The sequence below is a fragment of the Esox lucius genome, chromosome 7, assembly GCF_011004845.1.
Source record: "Esox lucius isolate fEsoLuc1 chromosome 7, fEsoLuc1.pri, whole genome shotgun sequence".
In the NCBI taxonomy this organism is placed as follows: domain Eukaryota; kingdom Metazoa; phylum Chordata; class Actinopteri; order Esociformes; family Esocidae; genus Esox; species Esox lucius.
In genome coordinates this window covers 16,621,609-16,642,043 of record NC_047575.1, presented here as the reverse complement: position 1 = coordinate 16,642,043, position 20,435 = coordinate 16,621,609, and the positions used below count along the sequence as shown (strand labels likewise).

The 20,435-nt window shown below is 40.1% G+C and overlaps 1 protein-coding gene across 8 annotated transcripts in view; it reads left to right on the top strand.

Moving 5' to 3' along the window:
• The window catches only part of LOC105010768 (seizure protein 6 homolog), a 183,940-nt gene that overhangs the window by 15,708 nt on the left and 147,797 nt on the right, over nucleotides 1-20,435 (top strand). The window contains exon 1 of one of the 8 annotated variants that reach the window (XM_010870350.4): nucleotides 17,249-17,318. The exons of the other annotated variants lie outside the window; for them this stretch is intronic. Within the exon in view, the coding sequence (XP_010868652.2) occupies nucleotides 17,291-17,318 (28 nt within the window). The 5' untranslated portion in view covers nucleotides 17,249-17,290. Of the gene's footprint in view, nucleotides 1-17,248; nucleotides 17,319-20,435 lie in introns of those variants that run through there. 8 annotated transcript variants of the gene reach the window in all.

The following is a 20,435-nucleotide window of genomic DNA, read 5'->3' as shown; positions in this document are numbered from 1 at the left end:
TCTGTACCAAATATTAAGTTCTGCTTTTCTGATGTATCAAATACTTATGTCATGCAATAAAATGTTAATTAATTACTTAAAAATCATACAATGTGATTTTGTGGATTTTTGCTTTAGATTCCGTCACTCACAGTTGAAGAGTACCTATGATATAAATTACAGACTTTTACATGCTTTGTAAGTGGGAAAACGTGCAAAATGGGCAGTGTATCAAATACTTCTTCTCCCCACTGTAAAGGCTGCAACCTTTCCTCAGAACAGTAAGTAACATTCTGTTTGTATTTGCAAGACACATTCAGAATATGTCATGTTACAGTAATTATTAAGTTTAGTATAAGTGTTAAAGTGAAGGTTAAGTAATAATGCAAAATTAGGTTTAGGTATTAAGGTTTGGGTTGGGTATTCATTACTGAACAGTTAGTGGCTTAGTAAAATAATAATTAGAAAATAATGTGTCTTTATGGAGTAAGAATCTTCAGCTGTACCCCCCATCCACAACAGCCTCTCATCTTTGTCCTCACTCTTCTGTGTCCTTAAATTATGTCTACTATATCAGGAAAATAGTTTATATGGCTGATTCATATTACAGTATTCATGGTCCCATACAGCTTCAAAATGCTTTCATTTGAAGGAATCCAAGGTTCCTATAGGATAGAGCATCAGGTTTACTTTCTGTTGCATAAGGATCAGCAGCAAAAAAGAACACTTCTCATGGTATTTATAAACTGGAATGATGACAATGGGTCATGTTCATTAAATTAATGTATCCATCCTATATAACAAGGCTTATAAATGGACCAGCAGTATATTCAAACAGTGCTACCCTGTTTTGTGTTCTGTATTACCCATAGCAGAGATACACTGTACAATGCCAGCGAAGCCAGCAGTATATCTTGGGAAGTGTCCATCTCTGAATAACCCTCTGATCTGAAACTGGAAATTAAGAGGAAGATTCTCTTTATTTCGTATCACAGCAAGCCTGCAGTGTAACCCTAACCATCTCCACTCGTATCTGAATGTATGACCTTAGATATCACCAATCAACCTTTCTGCGTTTGTGCTTGGTGTTGGTCTGTTCGCTGTCAGAGTCGGGCATGTATAATGCAGGCTGTGTTTGGGGACAGGGGATTCGGCTGGCAATGAGGCACACCAGACTTTTTAAGATCAACCAGCTTATGACTTACAGACTACGACTGCCAGGAGAGGTGGATTAGCCACCCGCTGTTATTTTGGGTTCACTTCATCTCCCTTTAGAGAATGGTCAAGCAGTCTTTCTGGCCTCTTGTTATTGTCTGTCTCTCTACCTCTGTTTGTGCATGACCATGTTTGATGCCCCTCTGTTCTATGTACACCCTGATGTAAAGTAAAACAGAGGCAAGGGCAGAGTAAAATAACTGCAAAAGGGATATGTTTTCCTACTTGGCAAAAATGTGGAAGTCACCTGCTGTTTTCAGTTTCAATTAGCTATATTTCAATGACAAAATGTGTTTTACTTCAGTGACATGATCTCCTGCTTATCACTACGACCTCAGTTTTACCTCTTGTTTGGAAACAATAGCGGCTTATAGAGAGAGATGGAGATAGTGAGAGGGAATGGATATGTGAGACCCAGATTAAGTTAGAGAATAGAGGAGTAAGCGTCACATCTTCCTGGAACCTCTGTCTGTCTGTCTGTTTAATCCTCCCAAACAGCCTGAGTCCTATAAAGAAGCAGCATCTCACAATGAGATGGTAATCCACCAAAAGTAAGAGATACAGAAGGTCTGGCTTTGTAAATATACAGGAGGGCATCCCAGGCAGGTAGAAAAGGTTAATACCTTTTCTACCTTTAGGTTGAAAGGTTAATACTGACACAGAACAATCAGATAGTTTAGAATTACCCCAAAACTGTAGAAGACAATTGCCATAACTGAACAGTTCTTAACACTTCCCAGGAACAGCATCCCTGAGTGCCAAAACAAATAAAAGACCATTCACAATGAGAGACTCATCCAGAATTCCAGTCTTGCTCAAGGTGGTGTGCTTTACATTTGCACTCCCTGATCAGCAGTGAATTGACTGTTAATAGTGTCATAAGTCCATTTGCAGTGATCTTCTTGTGGGCCTTGGTCCAGTGATGCACAGCGCCAGTGACCTCCCTCGGTCAGCCCTGGTTGATTGCATTGGCAAAGGCTTAGAGGAGCTGTGGAGAGGAGATTCAGCCAATGGGCACAGCAGTCGTGCCAGTTTGTTTGGCTGCAGGGACACACAAGAAATTACTTGTATTACAAATTGCATTTGCTGGAGGTTTAGCAGCTTTTGCTTGTCACTGGTAGAAAGAAGAAAGGAGAGAAGAGAATTCATTCCATTTGGAGAGCAGGTAAATTAAATAGTATTTAGAGACTGGAGCGTTGAGGAAGGTCAATTTATTTGTAGCAGACCTCGTTTACAACAGACTGAATGGAAGGTTGCTCTAGAATTGGACAGAAAGGGCATTTTACAGATTCTTAGAAATTAGTGAATTACAAAGAAAGCACAGAAATCTTAAACTTTTCTTTTATAGATTTACAATCAAAACGCTGTCCTTGAGCAGTTTATAGACTATATTTATAGTGGTTGCACATGTATCATTCATAGGTTGTTTTTTGTTTTTTTTACCAGAGAATTGAAGGCCATTTTGTTGCATATTGGGTCTGGGTCGCAGAGTGAATGGGTCCCAGGATCTTCACTCTTTTTCCAGGGTCCAGGTGGACGTTACATTAACAATAGTTTATTTTTATTTTCCAGTAGTGGTCAGGAAATCCTACTTATATATTTGGTAAGATTTGGGTCATTCAAATCTTACCCAGGAAGGGCCGGAACCTGCTACAAACTGAGTGGTAAAGGCAGGTAGGATACATAGGAAAACTGAAATTGATATCCAAGGTTAAGGTTACCTAATCACTTTGCTCAAATGAACCCCTGGTAGGCCAGAATCAAGGAAAAATAGTGTGAGTGCATAAAACCAAGGACGATTGTGCAAGCGGCGTGAACACGTTGAACACTGATCACTATGGGATGGAATTGTTGGCAGGAATATGTATGATTTTGACGGCAATTACATGACAGTTTGGAATGGTTCTTAGCATCCTGGATCCAAAGAACCAGTTTCAAAATACAGATTACAGCATATTGAAAAGCAATTCAAATATGTACTGTATTTCAAATATTGTACATGCCGCAATACTGCCCTTCTGTACACAGGCAACATTTCATTTGACCTAAGACGATGCGCTGCGTCAGCCTTGGAGGAGGACAAGGCTGTTGCCCTGTTTTAACTCAGTTTTGTTTTTTCTTTGTTGACCTAGTCAAACAGACAGTGACACAGTGAAGACTCAAATCTACACATTAATTATTCATTGCATAAACTGAATAGATCCACTGGGACAAAACTTAAACTAGTTTCCATGGTAATTCAGGAGAGCATTCTCAACAAAGCAGGACCCAGAGGGGAGGTATAAATAAATTGTCAGAGATTCTTGAGAAAGTTAACAAGACACATGGGGGATTCAGACACTACCATTAGCAACAGAGCAGTGTCAGTCTCATTGTTTCGTGATGTCTCATGTTAGATGACATTACAAAAAACTCTGGAACTCCAAGTCTCCAACTGATAAAACTAACATAAATGACTTTTGTTTGATTAGTGTGCAACAATGAGCAAATATTGGTTATTGTTTTGACAGAACGAGAACACCACTATATTCTCTGTTTCCTTCACTTTGATCCGTTCACAGAACAGAGACTGAACAGAGAAGGTTAATACACACCTTCAGCCTGTTAGCCCAACCCAAAATGGATGCAAAAAGGCACTTCAGTGTATTAGCTCTTCCTCTGTGGCTCGAGTTGTTTCAAGAAAAACTGGCCCCATGATCTCCCAGCTAAGACTCATGGGGCGCTGAGATCAAAGCCCATCTCTCCCTCTTGCTGACAGAGAGCCAGAGGGATGGAGGGAACCATAGATGGAGGAGGAGAATGAAAGGAAAGGGTGGTGGGGTGTGTGTTTGTGGCTGTGCGTGTGAGCAGTTCTCTCCTGGAAGTGAGCGGTCAGGCAGGTGGACTGGCTGAAGGGGCTCACAGTGTGGCTCCATCAAAGAACCCCCATCCACCCTCTGTATGCCTCAGACCACCCCACTGTCAGATGCCAGTCTTCTGATGCCTTGCTGGCCCATACCCACTATACCTCAGACCACCCCAGTCAGATGCCAGTCTTCTGATGCCTTGCTGGCCCATACCCACTATACCTCAGACCACCCCAGTCAGATGCCAGTCTTCTGATGCCTTGCTGTCTCAAGCTGGGCCTCATGGACACACTGACCACCGGGGACAAGATAATTACTGGTTAGTATAATAAAGGCATTTTATTTTTTTTCTTGGGCACAGTTGTAAAAATAAGTGGCAACTCGCTACTTTATGATAGTCAGAAACATTCCAGAAGTAGTACAAAGTTTCCCATGGATTTTGTGAAACAGTGCCAAATGGGTAAGTCTTTGTCATCATAGCAACAATTCCATTAGAGATTATGTATACCAATAAAGTTGCTGGTCTTTGGAAGTGCTCATCCTTGCTGTAATATTTATATGGGATTAATAATTACCCCAAACTGACTTCAGTGCGTAATTCCAAACACTGAGAGAAAGGATAACTAAATGAATTATGTTTGCCTAATGAATAATTGAGCTCAGAAAAAGATAATGTTGTGTTCCACAGCCTATGAGTCAGGCCATTGTGGGTGTTTAAGCAGTGTGCTGCATGTCTGGCTGATTTCACATTAAGAGTGTGACATGAGCATTAGCAGACAAATGTGCCCCCTGTTCCAGCCATTCCCATTACTAAAATATTAGCACAGGTTTTCTCCTTTACCATAAAACGTACATTTCTTCCTTAAACAGACCTACACACAGTATACATACTGTGCAAAAGTCTTAGGTAGCTTAAAATCAAACTAAGGCCATTTATTTAGTTAAGTTTTTTAATAAAAAAAATATATTAAAAAAAAAAAAAAAATATATATATATATATATATATATACATATATATATATACTGTATATATAAATACATTCATCATTTTATCTCTGTCATCTATAAGATATTACCAAAATATATATATTGTATTTAATTCAGTTGCATTTAAAATGCATTATAATGGTCCCGTAGAATGAAGAAGGACATAAATGTCCTTATTGTAAGTTAAAGTTTAAAATGAATGTAGACACTTAGGGGTCGATTTGTGCATACTTCATTTGAATTATTAGAAGAACAAAGGGTAATGAAGGATTACAATGAAATAGACATTTTCAATTAGCTATGGAGAACCATGCTGTTTGCATCAGTACTGACGACTGTTACAGTTGCTATGGAGATTGAACAATCTTTCAAATGGACCCAGCTGTCTGGGAGTAAGGGATGGACTCCAATGGTCTGCATATTACATTGAAAATAAAGGACTATTCATTTTTGCAAGGTAAATGGAAGTTTTTACAAAGAAAACAATAAAACAATAAGAAGCACACATAAATAAATTTTTTAGACATACATTTGATGTGGATGAGCAAATTCATTATTTTGGTAACATTTAGTTAAATTAATCTGCTTAACTATAATCATATCAAAGTAGTCACATAGACAAATATGTACTTATGTACATGACAATAGGAACAAGGAGTATGTATTTACACATCCACTTGGTAAATGTTATTCCACTTTTGTATTTACTGATATTATAGTCCTTGTGCCAATTAGTGATGTCAAGGCATTAATTTAGCTCCCCATTGAATCATTCTATTTCTCTACTGTATTTATTATTTAATCAACCCTTTAGACCCCAATAGAATTCTAGAATGATGTTGTAGATTATTGAGAATTATCAAAATAAATCATATTTCCCACAAGCAGCTATAGCAAAAAAAAACTAAAGTTAACTTTGTTTTAAAGAGGACACCCTCTTCTTTAATTTGACACCACATTAATGTTACTTGAAATAATATAATTTGCACATTTGCTATTACACAATTTCTCTAAAAACCTCATAGATGAACCAGACAGTAAGTTTGCTTCTGCAAGCAGTGGATGTCGTTTCTATGTAACTGGCATAGGTAGAAACAAGAACGAACATCTAAGTTAACATAAAGCAAACATAGGTTCTTTTTGACGAGTGACACGGCAGTCATTTCAGGTCCGCACATCTAATGGAATCATAACATAATCATAAGGCACACAAATCCCAAGACATATTACTTTTTATAGAGTACAGGTGAAAGTATGACAGGCACATCTTTCGGCAGATTCAGGACATCGTCATGATCAAGCGACGACGTCGTCAGCAAAGCACACCATTATTGCCTCCACTCTTGGCTAGCTAGTGAAATTGACAGCTCGTCACTTCAAAGGCGAAACACACATTTGTGGCCAAACAGCTTTTCTATTGTCCGACAAACGAACCGAACCGGACAAATAGTTGTCTGGTTAGCTATGGCAGTTTCCATTTATGAATGAAATCTGAAGAAAGTTAGGCGACTACCCTGCTAAATATGGCAACATGTTTCATTACAAGACCGAGCAAACAACAATTTTGATGAGCTTGTCTATGAAGTTGTCATAACAGGTTTGATATTGCCATCTAAAAGACATTACCGAAATTTCACAGCATCAATTAAGGACAACACCAAATATATACTTATATATATATATACAGTGGGGAGAACAAGTATTTGATACACTGCCAATTTTGCAGATTTTCCCACTTATAAAGCATGTAGAAGTCTGTCATTTTTATCATAAGTACTCTTCAACTGTGAGTGACGGAATCTAATTATTTAAAAATCATACAATGTGATCAATTAGAGTCCGTCTCTCACAGTTGAAGTGTACCTATGATAAAAATTACAGACCTCTACATGCTTTGTAAGTAGCAAAACCTGCAAAATCGGCAGTGTATCAAATACTTGTTCTCCCCACTGTAGGTTGAGGTAGTCTCCTAATAAAGAGCATACATTTCCTTTTGGTTTTGGTGTTAAGGAGCACAATAGATGGAGGTCAGAGAAATCATATTGGATTTTATTAAAGCTATATTGTAGGCTGGAAGGCACAGTACTCCGGGGCAGCTGTTTCCGACAGCAATCGGATCATTCATATATCATCCTAAGCATTAAACCATTAGGAACGCCCATGGAAACAGCAGAGGGGATTTGACACAACGTACATGGTCAGATAAATAACATGAAATGAACTAACGTCTGACAAGCCTGGGATGATGATTCTGTTGTTTAGGCCGTAATGGTTGACGACATTAAAGGTTTAAGTCAAATCATTAAAACCAGTGGCACAATTCTACTTTTAGTCTAAAGCAGATATGATGTTTAGAACTTTTAGAGATGCTGAGATATGCCCATGACCTGCTCTGAAACCTGACTGAGCCTCAGAGAGAACACTGTTGGACTCTAGTTTGGGGTTAGCTGTTGGTTAACCAGGCTTTCACAACATTAGAAAGGCAGGACAGGAATGTAATAAGCCTATAACAGTAATAGTCTAGTTTTCCACTCCCTTTGAAGAGATGAATGATGGCAGAAGGATTTTTAATCCTGTGGGATTACAGCTGTTTGTAATTAGTGGTTTAATAAGCAGCTGATATGGGCTGAGATATTCTTATGTTCTTACTCTGATATTCATACTTATGCCAATAGGCTAGGTAAAGTTCTGTGACATCACCTTTGAAAACCGCCTGTGAATTCCCAATATTAGTATATAGCCACTATCAACCACTCCAAAGACAATACCAGGGAGGGTACCTTCTTGATCTAAAAGTGGACTAAGACCTGGTGAAAACAATTGTACATAACATTAACTACTGTTTATGGTTGATTATCTTATCAGCTTCTACCACAGCTAATCAAATAAAGCTATTTTAGCTTTACATCATGGCCACAACAATTTGGCCCTTGTCAGAGTCGCTCAGGTTTTTACTCCTGCCCATTTCTCCTGCATCCAAAACCATGACTACGAGAACTGATTGTTTGCTTACCAAATAATGTACCCATACCTTGACATGTGGCCTTGTTAAGAGATTATCAACTTTATTCACTTCACTTGTGAGGGGTCATAATGTTTTGGCTCATCAGTGTATATTCTTATGTATGTGTGTGTGTGTGTGTGTGTGTAACAAAAATGTTGATCATCCAAACTGCTGATCATTAAGACTGAAACAAAACCCACATCATGCTAATTTTGTTTGGCTAATCCAAGGCTGGTTGTCCTACAGCAGATGATGCTTGAAAGGAAAAGTTGTATAAATGCATAGCTTGCTAGAGCAGTATATACATTTTTTAGGAAAAGTCATATAAATGCATAGCTTGCTAGAGCAGTATATAACATTATTAGGAAAAGTCATATGAATGCATAGCTGGCTAGAGCAGTATATAACATTAGGAAAAGTCGTACAAATGCATAGCTGGCTAGAGCAGTATATAACATTATTTGGAAAAGTCGTACAAATGCGTAGCTTGCTAGAGCAGTATATAACATTATTAGCTACTGCAGCATGGCAGAGAGGAATTGTCTACATGTCATAATCGACACAAAAACTAGTGGCAAACCTGAACGCTTCTCCTTTCACATTACACAATTAATTTATACCAAAAGGTATTGTTTGGCCCACTAAGATTGTCTTACCATGTCTCTGCATTTTGATAACCGTGCAAATCTTGTGATGAGAAGGAGACATATTACATATGTCATATTACTCTAGAATAAGTATTTTATTAGGATGCTCTACAGAATATAAACTTAACACTTAACATCTTTACCCTGTACTCAACCCTAAACTTAACCTTAACCCCTAAGAGAACCCAGATTCTTAACCTAACACTAACCATCGGCGTATCATTGGCAAGCAGTGGCTTATCCACCAGTATACCCTATACACTCTTTATACCATTACAACACACATCAAATGTTACTTTTTGTGTGTCTATTTTGAGACATTACAGTTACTAGTTTGCTTGCAGATATAATGTCTGACCTTGAATTGGCAGTGCCCAGTCCAAAATATTATAATCTACTGGCCATAACAGGAGAATGTTGTCTAACCTCAAACTGCTGTTGATGTTTCTGCAGACTATAACTGACATTTGGGATGGTTTATAGAGTTGAAACAGGTAGACAACTGACACTTTTAATAATATCTGCTCCCCTCAAGTGTACATTGATGTAATTTTGTGGAAACACATGCATATGAGAACAGGCATGAGAACATGGTCATGCATGATCAAACACACACACACACACACACACACTCTGTAAGTCTGTCTCCTGTCTCGCTGCCAAGAAAACACTGGCTCAACAGGGAAAGGGCAAATCCTCTTCATCCCATTTAAATTCTGCCTGGCACATGGCACTGACAATTCCAAACTAATTAATAGATGTTATGAATAAAAACACTTTGATTATGAAAAACGGGGTGCCCTCCGCCTCATTGTGCGGCTGTCATTAGTATGAGGACACATGTGTGGTGAATCACTAAAGCGTCAGTGCGTCAGTCGAGCCAGGGCCTGCAGACTGAGACGGCTCCAGATGCCCTCTCTTGATTAAACCTCCCCCAATGTTTCATTCAGATCCCGCCTCACGCCCCTGCCGCCTGTCCCTGGCTTCTCCCTCTGATTAGTCTGGGCTGTGCCAACACCGTGGACAGGCACAAGACGATGGGGAGGGGAGCTTCGGAAAGGGCCAGGTCTGGTCAGGGGCCTGGTCATTGCCCCCTCTACCCCATCAACATGGCCCTCCTGCCCTGCCTTCCCCAGTGACAGGCCCTTCTGACACCCTGTAGCACCACGTCTTCCGCTCCACAGTCTCCATTATCTCTGCGCCGGTGTGCTGTGGGTTAAGTTGACTTTGTTTGTAGCCGTTGATTTATCCCCGCATCGTACAAGTTGTTGCTGCCAATCTCGCCGTCATCACGTCCCTCGTATGAGACTGATTGCCCAGCAGGCACGTTGCTTTCCTCCCGTTTTATCCATCATCTGTTTTCCCCATAGCAGACCGGCATCACAACGCCAGGTATCTATCTGCACCAAGCCGCCACTGATTGCTCCTCCGGCTCCTCTCGTCACACAAAAGAAACTGTCAACATCTGGTTCCTAGCTTCCCTGAGTCCTCCATCGAGAGGGACCCGGGCTCCCTGAAGGAACCGCCTGTATGTTGGACAATGTCATTCATCAATGCAGCTCAAGTCTAAAAACACATCCTCCTATCCAGAAGTGAAATCGGGCATTGAGTGGATTATAGTTATACACTAAACCACATTCTTAGGAATGCAGAATAATACCTGTTGATTAGCTGATTTGATTTTCATCAGATCATTTTCTACAGTTGGTGGAATTTGCATAAAGAAAGGTGCCGGGGCCAACCCCTCCCAGCGCTCGTTTGGACCTTAGCTGCCTTGGCTCAGTTTAACTCCTCCTCCAAGCTCAAAGACATCTGTTGATCTTGGCTTGATGACGAACTCTCCAGACAGCAGCTCAGTCTGAGAAGAGAGAGACCTCCAGGGAACCCATGGGCTTGGTCTTTGAGGAAGTCTTCCCCCGCAGACTCTTATTTCCTCAGTACTGCACACCACAGGCTAACCTGAGTATCTGTTTCTAATGCAAGACTTGAGTATTGTGTTAAAGAACAAGACATATTTTCATAATGCCTTACAATCGATGATATTTCTTCTGTTTGAAAGAGTGTGTTTACCCTGTCATTGGTGTTATCAGTCAGCACTGTCCTCATCCTTAGACCAGTGTCTGCGCTGCTGGGGCTCAAATCCTGACAATAATGTATTTATTTCTATGAGGCTGATCGCTGCGAAACCGCTCGCGGGGCGCTTAATTCAATCGGCTTCAGATGAATGAAGCACGTTGGCCGTTCTCTCGGGGGGCAGCAGGGTTTAGAGACAGGAGAAAACACTGCAGGAGAAAAGGGGTTAGCAGGTGAAAAATGCCGTAGCAAATTATCACATCCAAGCCGGAAGAACGAAGCCGAGTGTTTACACACGATACGTTTTCTTTTACCGTGTCCATATTTTTCCGCATTCAATCACGATCAACCTCAACCTTTGTGCTCAACCTCTCTCCCGACAAGACCAACCCAAGATAATCATCTGTGTGATTTGTGGTGATGGCCTTGAACTACAGAGCGGAATGTTTTCCGCGAGGCATAGTGGTTTCTATGCTAGGTTGGGGCCACGTGGAGTCTCAGGACACCGCATAGAGCAAGGTTCTCCAAGTTCTCCAGATCCACCATAATACATAACAGGAGCATTACACAGACCGTCCTGTCCTTGGTTAGACCGATCAGCATGGTGGGTTATGGAGGGACAGGAAAGCAATGCCCAGGATGAGGCTACCAGAAAGTCCCATGTATTGACATGAGAGCTTGGGCACCGAATGAACACCTGCCAAATCACCTGTCAAATCTCCTGTCAAAAACATTTCTCCTGAGTGTGTAATAAGTGCAAAAAGAGTTATCAACACTCCATGGCTCTAGATGCCCTGATTCAGACGAGACAGACTCAAGGTCATTGATTTTCTCAGTCGGTCTGTTAGTGGCTCTGCATGTGTGGGTGTTGGTGGCATTGTTTGTCTGTTACTATTATTTAACCAGGCAAGTTGATTAAGAACCAATTCTTTATAGCAACAATCTGGGAGATATGTTATATTGCGATGAGGAGCAAAAAGCATTGACTTTTGCTGAGGGACAAAACAACATAGCATGGCTGAAGGGGATTAGAACCAGGGTAGGATACTTTAACCATTAGGTCATCTTGCTGCTCTGAAGTTAGTTGCTAGGTGTGAGCGTGTTTCTGTGAGTGTTTGTGAGTGCAGCTGTGTCCGTGCCCTCCTGATTAGCTATCCTTAATGCAAAAGATGCGCTGCACTGAGACTTTACAAATTATATACTACTACTATCTACGAGGGGGAAACCAATCACAGTTGTGCTCAAAAGTTTGCATACCTTTGGAGAATTGGCAAAATATGTACTATTTGTAAAGAAAACATTGCAAAACACACGTCTGTTATTTCTTATGGGATTCACATTCAACTGCAGGTCATAACAGAATGGCACAATCATAAAACAAAACATGGCAACAAAGAAAAAAATGAACTGACTGCTGTTCAAAAGTCTGCATGCTGTCTTTTGTTATAGTTGTCTATGAGGCCCCGAATTCTTGCAGGTGGTATAGCTGCCCATTCGTCTTGGCAAAATGCCTCCAGGTAATGCAGTCTTTGGTTATCTTGCATGAACCGCACATTTGAGATCTCCCCAGAGTGGCTTGATGATATTAAGGTCAGTAGACTGTGATGGTCATTCCAGAACCTTCACCTTTTTCTGCTGTAACCACTGGAGGGTCAACTTGGCCTTGTGCTTAGGGTCATTGTCAAGTCCAAGAGCATCCTATGCGCAGCTTTCGTGCAGAAGAATACAAATTGTCATTATTTTCTATTGTCAGATTTCTCTTGTGGGTTTTTCTTTGTATCCCAAACAATTCTTCTGGCAGTTTTGGCTGAAATATTTCTTGGTCTACCTGACCTTGGCTTCTGGAATTTTCCACTTCTTAATAAGTGATTGAACAGTACTGACTGACATTTGCAAGGCTTTGGATATCTTTTTATGTCCTTTTCCATCTTTATGAAGTTCCATTACCTTGTTACGCAGGTCTTATTTTCTGTTCCCCATGGCTCAGTGCGTCTATGTGAGAGCTAACAAACTCATTGACTGTTTATACACTAATTGTAATGCCACAGGTGGGGGAAATTCACCTTTAATTGCCATTTTCACCTGTGTGTGTCACCTTGTGTCTGTAACAAGGCCAAACATTGAAGGGTAATGCCAACTTTTGATCAGGGCCATTTGGTTGATTTCTGTTATTATTATGATTTAAAAAGAAGCCAAACAACTATATGATAATAAATGGCTTCATATTTTCTGACAGTGTATGCAAACTTATGAGCACAACTCTATATCTGGTATCATCTACCAGGAGGAATCTATTATATCTGGTATAATCTACTAGGGGGAACCTATTATATCTGGTTTAATCTACCAGGAGGAACCTATTATATCTGGTATCATCTACTAGGGGGAACCTATTATATCTGGTTTAATCTACCAGGAGGAACCTATTATATCTGGTATCACCTCTCAGGAGGAACCAATTATTTCTGGTATAATCTACCTGGAGGAACCAGTTATATCTGGTATCACCTGTCAGGAGGAATCTATTATATCTGGTATCATCTACCTGGATGAATCTATTATATCTGGTATCACCTCTCAGGAAGAACATGCATCTGGTATCATCTAATCTCCCATTCTATCTTGATCTTGTGTGATGTTCAACATTAAATGTAACCTCTTGGTAGTTGGGTTTAGTGAGTTGGAGTGATACATTGAAATCAGTTTATTTGGATATGCAGTGCTGCAGTGCACTCAGTTTTCCAGGTCTTATAGCTGTTGTTGTTTTATTCTATTCTGGGACGGCATGGGCCCTGGAGGGGCTCTTAGTTTCACACGTATCACGCTGGAATAAAGCCTGCATGGCTTTCCAGTAATGATGACATTTCTGTTTTGCCAATAGGCTTTGAAGAATGCTGCTCTTCTCCGTTCACTTTATCTCTTTATGTCAGAGCACAGCGAAAGGGTTTACTTAATTAATTGATCATAGCTTGATAGCTTTGTTTTGTCATCAGCAACACCTTAACAGGCCAAGTGAGGCATGCAGAGGACAAGCAGAGAGAGGAATAGTGAGGTTGAGTGAGGCAGAGCGTGCTAGAGAGATGCATAATGAGGCATAGAGAGGCCAGAGTAAACCAGAATGAGGCAGAGTGAGGGAGAGAGGCGGAGTTAGGCAACGTATGGGCCTTAGAGTGAAGCTGCTGGATGGGGAGGAGGCTGGTAAAGTTGTGCTGGAGGGCTAAGGATTGTCTAATAGCAAAAATTCAATTTCATTTAATGAGTGAGAGGCAACCACTGCAACAGATTGACCACACGTAGGGTTGGATTTTAATCTCTTCCCTCTCCCACATCAGCCACATGCTGTGAAATTAGATGCAGCACCCGCTGAGGAGATTGCTCTGGTTGTTTGGAGGGACGCACACGTGCGTAAACATGCAGCAATTCAATTAATGCTTTTAATCATCTTCTCTGTTTCCCTGCCCTATAGGGTGGTGTGATATTACCATACGAGGACATAGGGCGCGTGGCACAGAGAGATGTCTGGCTCCTGTGTTCATTAGGAGGCTTCTCTCTCCACAGTTGGATTTCTCATCAATCCCTGCTCAGCCAGAAACAGCAGGACCAATCAGCTTAACTCCTAAGACAGTATGCAGTATGGAACTGTAATAATGCACAATGAAACTCTGGCACTTTGTCCTGCACTGGAAATCTATAATTACAGGTAGCCTGAATTGATCCTGTAAGACTTTAACTTATCTTTCACACAGGTGTGACAACTGACTTCTCCAACACAGTAGGAATGTTGATGAGAACAATACTGAGAAACAGATAGATTCCCTCATACTTTTTCTCAACCTACTCATTATCTTCTTTCTTTCATCCTGAGGTGCAAACTATTAAAAAAGATCTTAAAGAGACGTCCTGTGACAACCTCAGTTTTACAAGTGCATTTTGTGACTTTGAAATCAAGGGAGGACACATTCTCTGGGGGAACAGAGGACATTTAATAAATGAACTAGAATGAACAGGAACAAACTAAACCACTAGACAAGACGGAACAGCGTTACATGAGGATAAACCAAAAACAAAGATCAACAGGGAACATTGTCTGGAACTTAAATAGGGTCATTAATGAGGGAAACAATGGTGTGGTCCATGATCAAAGAAAACAGGTGTCCGTGATGAAATGAGAAAGGAGAGAAGGCGTTGCATTCCTTGGGATGGCAGGGCACTGTATCAGTACGTGACACATAATGTTGTAGACTTGTTGTATGTACTTTATTGTTAGCTGAAGTACCTTCCCAGTGCCCAGATTTATATGAAGTGTGACCTGAAACTACAATACTAACAAAATAGTTTCCAAAGATGTTAAATAAATATTGTTGAAAATCAGCCTGACAAAGTGGTGTGGGTAAATATAAGAATAATACAATATAGTAAACTGGATAATGGCCAGCTTATCCTTCTCTAGAGCCAAATGGACAGCTCAAACAAAAGTGTTTTTTTGTTACTTTTTTATACTTTGAACATTTTTACTTTTTTCACTAGCTGCACAGATGGACAAAAAGTCATTGCAGAGTCTAAATGTTCAGCTGACAAGCAGGTAAGTTGGTAGACTTTTACTGAAATTATTTACAGTATAGTATGCCTGTAAGCTGAAATGATTTACAGTAAAGCATGCCTGTCAGCTGAAATTATTTACAGTAAAGCATGCCTGTCAGCTGAAATTATTTACAGTAAAGTCTGCCTGTCAGCTGAAATGATTCTCAATTAACACAGAACTTTCATAAACTTCTAAACTTAGCATGCTAGCTAGTTACGCTAATGGCTGTCAGTGTATGTCACTGCCCTGTTTGATGTGATTTGTACGCTACACGTGGAATTCATGAGAACGTTCAGCAATCCCCCCCCATACTGCTAACCCATTTAAACTGTGTTAAATATGAAATATGTCAGTGTGTCTAAGGACAGCGAGTGAAATGTCAGGAGGATTAAATTAGAGCAGGTAGGAGCGGACAGGTCCAGTCGGCCACACACTCTTTTACCAGAGGAGCTGCTCCTCTATAATAGAAATGTCAGTTGAGGAGAGTAGGGAATAGGAGAGGAGGGGAAATTGGGGGGGGGGGGGGGGGGGGGGGGGGGGGTGAGGAAAGGATAAGAGGGAGGGGGGAGGGGACATGAGGTTGCCTTTATCTTCCTCCCTGCTGGGTTTTAAAAATCTGTGCTGACATGCAATTCATCATTATCTCTGCTCTCCCAAAACTGCCCATAAGACTGCATTAGCCTCTGTACCTTTCCATCAGAATATTTATACAAGTTGAGCATGACAGTAAATTGGAGAGGCTAAAAACCCTGTTATTTCAGATGAGTTTCACAAATACACAGAACCGAGGAGAAAGGCTGTGAGATTGTGCCTTGAAGCACTTTTTATTAAAACATAAGGAGCTCTTAAACTACTGCTGCTACTGACATTTTCAAGGCAAATAGTTAACTCTTAAGGTATTCAGTCCAAGCTCAATGTGTTGTCCTAGAGTAAAGATGAAGGGTTTTCGGCCACACATTGGATGTGCTGACATATTCAAGGTCCACTTTGCAAAATGTTTCACTACCCCACAACAAAAAAAAATTATCTAATTTGAATTGACTTTGAAGTGGCAATAGGAAAGATAATGTTTCAAATAACCTTTTTCTACAGAAATAATCTCAGTGACTGACAAATTCTCCATTGAAACTTCCTCACCGATCCATCTATCAGTTTGCATTGACAATTGTAATCTCCTTATACTAGCCACAGATACTCCCAGTACTAACTCCTACACCAAACCACGCAGGACTAACTAGTAGGGGATACGATGGAATACAATGAGCAGACAAGTCGTGTTATTGTTTAGAGGCAGATTCTACACAGTTCAAAAACATCCCATACAAGTTGACCCATTTTGCATACCCCACGATACCTTGAGATGCTCATGGCATACCACAAAAACCTGTCCTGACCCGCCGTGTGGAGACCCAATATCATTCATCTCTTTATACTGCCAACTATAAAAAAGTTTGTCCTAATAGAGGAAGCCCACATTACCTAGCTAATGGTTCTGGCTAACCCAACTTCCTTCATTATGACACTGGCAACAACAAGCCAACAGGTTGACATTTAAAACAGACTTCAACTTCCATCCTCTTACTGGCCTGTGGCCTGATAATTCATTCACTGGCCATTACGTAAAATTAAGGAAAAAATTCCAAAACCCTATCCAAGGCAGTTTAGGAAAGGGGCATCTTTTAGCTAACCAGCCACTGAAGGACAGAAACTTAGTTTTCAGTCAATGACATCCTGACTGTTTGATTGTTGTGAAGCCAGAACCAAATGGGCTTCCCTTAGGGGTTATGTTGTTATGCAACACCTATCCAAAGTTGAGCTCAGTTCAACGCTGATGGTCTAATTCTATATTATTTTATTTTTTATGAATAAATGGTACAGCAGTCATACTCTTTTCCGCCAGACAGCATGAAACACATTGCCTACAGAGACTGGGACACGGCACTTTCTGCGCCTTTGGATGATCTCTTCTCCGGTGGAGATCAGAGGTAAAGATTCAGAAACTTGCAAAATGGAATGCAAATTAAGAAAACAGAGACACTTAAAAGATGCAGTGTTCATTTTGGTTAGTTTTTATAGGTCTCGTTTTCTGGGAAGCCAAGCTTTTTCCGTGATGTACGCCTCTACACCTGGGCTCAGGCCTTTCAAGTCTGTAATGTTAAGGAGGCTGGACACATGCACAGGGTGAACCGAGGACCCTTAAAAAACGAACTAGAACTTAACAAAAACAAATACTAGATGAGACGCTTAAACCAAACAAAGACTGACAAGATGCACTAGGAAAAGAGGAACTTAAATAGGGACGGTGAGTATAGAAACAGATGAGGGCGATAACAAAACAGGTGTCCGTGATCCAAACGAGGGAGAGTTGGATCTCACTGGCAAGCCTGCCGCGCCAGGACGTGACAAAGGCTCAGAATAGGTTTTGACAGAAGGCTGCTCTGAGTTGAAGCACATCATGCAACATGAAGTTGCTAATTAGGCTTAATTCTCAGGTTGGTTGGAATCATCAGAATGGCAGATTAAACATATTCAGGATCAATCAATCACATTTATTTTATAGTCTTTTTTACAGTCCTGGCTGTGTCTTGTTGAGAGTACATGGCCTTTTAAGGCTAAGTCGTTAATCAAAAAGTTCAACATTCAGATGACCAGCAGGTCAAACGTTTCTTATCCCTCAAGACAAAATGTAAATGTCAGTTGGCTTTTTAAAACCGAGAGCTAAAAAATAATAACTGTGATTATAGAGGTCGCATAAAAGTCAAATCCTCTGGAGAAAATGTAAATGTCAATTGGCTTTTCATAGGTGACTTTTAAGATGTTAAAAAAAATGCTAACGCAACCAGTTGGGCCGCAGGCAGGGACAACAGAAGTCATCACGCATAATCTGAGTGAATTGCCAATATAAATTGAAATCAAATGATATCAGTCACGTGTTTTATTAAAATCAGTTGTTGACTAATAGCAAAATGCTAATCAAATCAATTAACACTTGCCAGCAGTTAGTTCGTGTTTGTGGTATATTCATTTATTTTTTACTGTGTCTGTGACTCTTTTACTGTAGGTCCGTGAATTTTATAATAATTACAAAAATGTATTCCATTTCTTGGAATGCACTGTTGGAAAATGAGGTGACAAAAAAAGTGAGTGTAGTGTTGTATTGTAGTATTGGTTGTGTGTGTGTGTTTCTGTTTGTGTGTACTTTGTTTGCATACCATCAGGATGAATTGTTTTCTAAAAGTATTTAGACAACTTCACTGTCTCCACATTTCTATGATTTCTATTATGTATGAAGGAGTGTGTGTGTGTTGGTGTGGAGTGTACTGTATGAGTGTATGTTTGGGCCGAGTCTAGTGTGCTTGTGTATGCATAAAGTCAAAACTAAAGAGGGCAAAAAGAGTTTTAATAATCACTGACATTTAGTAATCTTGAATTTTTAGATCTTTCCTCTTACATCGCCTTGTGTCAATGGCTTGGATATCAGGTTGTTTGGCCCTGGTGATCAACTTGGCCGTTAGCACCACCCTATGAAGCAACTTGCGTTCAAGGGCAGTGTATTTGCCACACCAAGTTGTGATGCAGCCTGCTAAGATGCTGTTGATGGTGCAGCTGTAGAACGGATCACTGCCTGGTCTCCAACCTCCTCCCTATAGACTGTTTCATTATCATCGGTGGTCTACCGCTGTCGTGTCATCGTGTCATATGATGGTGTTTCTGGAAGAAAAATGCAACTGGGAATATTTGTGAATGACTTATTTAAGTTACAAAGTTTTGTCTAAAATGTTATGACATAAGGTTTAAAGGGGGCGTCTTTGATTCAAACAAGAAAAGTAAATATTATTTCTGGTCAACATCTATGGCCAGCAGCTGGAAAACTGTATGTATCCACAAACAAAACTAAGGACGCATTGATTTATCATTCATTAGATTCAAATGATATCTTGTTTTTATAAATCCCAGATTGCTTGGATAATTTCAGAGGGCAATCTTTAAAAGCTATAATGAAACCAGATCTAAAAAGCAATAATGAAGCAGATCTAATAATGTATATATCCACATGCCAAATATTTGTTTGGTAGATACATGGTGTGCTAGAATTAATTATTTGGCAACTGATATTTCTGAAGAGTATTTGCCTGTAATTTAGTTTGTATTACTACAAATCTGACATGATTGAGACTGAGACAGTGTGTTTAAAACCCATGTAAACACATTACCTTGTTGCTGAAATATGTATTTAAGATGACCTTTTACTATTGACTACTGTAACACAGCTGGAAGTGTTGACAAACAGCATATGATCCTACTTGTAAGGTCAGATGCTTTTCAATGCATTTTCCTCATTGGATTCTAACCCAGAGGCGTCAATAAAGACAGTGCAGTTGCACTGGATCCGGTAGAGAGCGCGGGCCATTCAACAATGCATTGAGTGGAGAATGGACATTTGCTTGCTACCTCAGATAAACGCTTGTACACATTGATAAACTCACATTAAACTGAATGTGGTGCCATTTGGAATATATACCCCTGACCCATCTCATGTTTTTCATTTCCTTGGGTAAAATCTATAACAAAAAGATATGCTTCATTCTAAATTCTAAACCTTTAAATAAACTACAAAAAACTATTCAACTAAATTAATAATTTCTTGTGATTTTGGTATTTTGTTCATATACACATATGCAATGATAATTGCTGGGTAATATGTATATTAATGTCAAATTTCAAGTCCAGAGGAGGGTTGTCAGGGCCAGCAAGGCCTTCTCTGCCGGCCTAGTGAGGTCAGAATCAGAAAATAGTGAAAAATTGTATTTTTATAATTTGATCCTTTGTGTTTATGTATGTTTGTGCCCATCAGTCTATTAACCTCATTTCATTGCTATTCTCTCCCTCAGTTGCGCTGCTTCCAAAGCAGCTCATATAAATCAGAGCTTTTATCCAATCAGATATTTTACTTGTACTGTCTCTGGGTGAAAGATCTACTGTACCCAGACAAGGGCAGAGCTTAGCTTTCTTTCCCATGGGTGTGAACCATAGCAGTAGGCCCCTGCTTAACCTGAAATGTTAATAGTGCTACCTGATTTCCCAACTAAAAGATGGAGCCA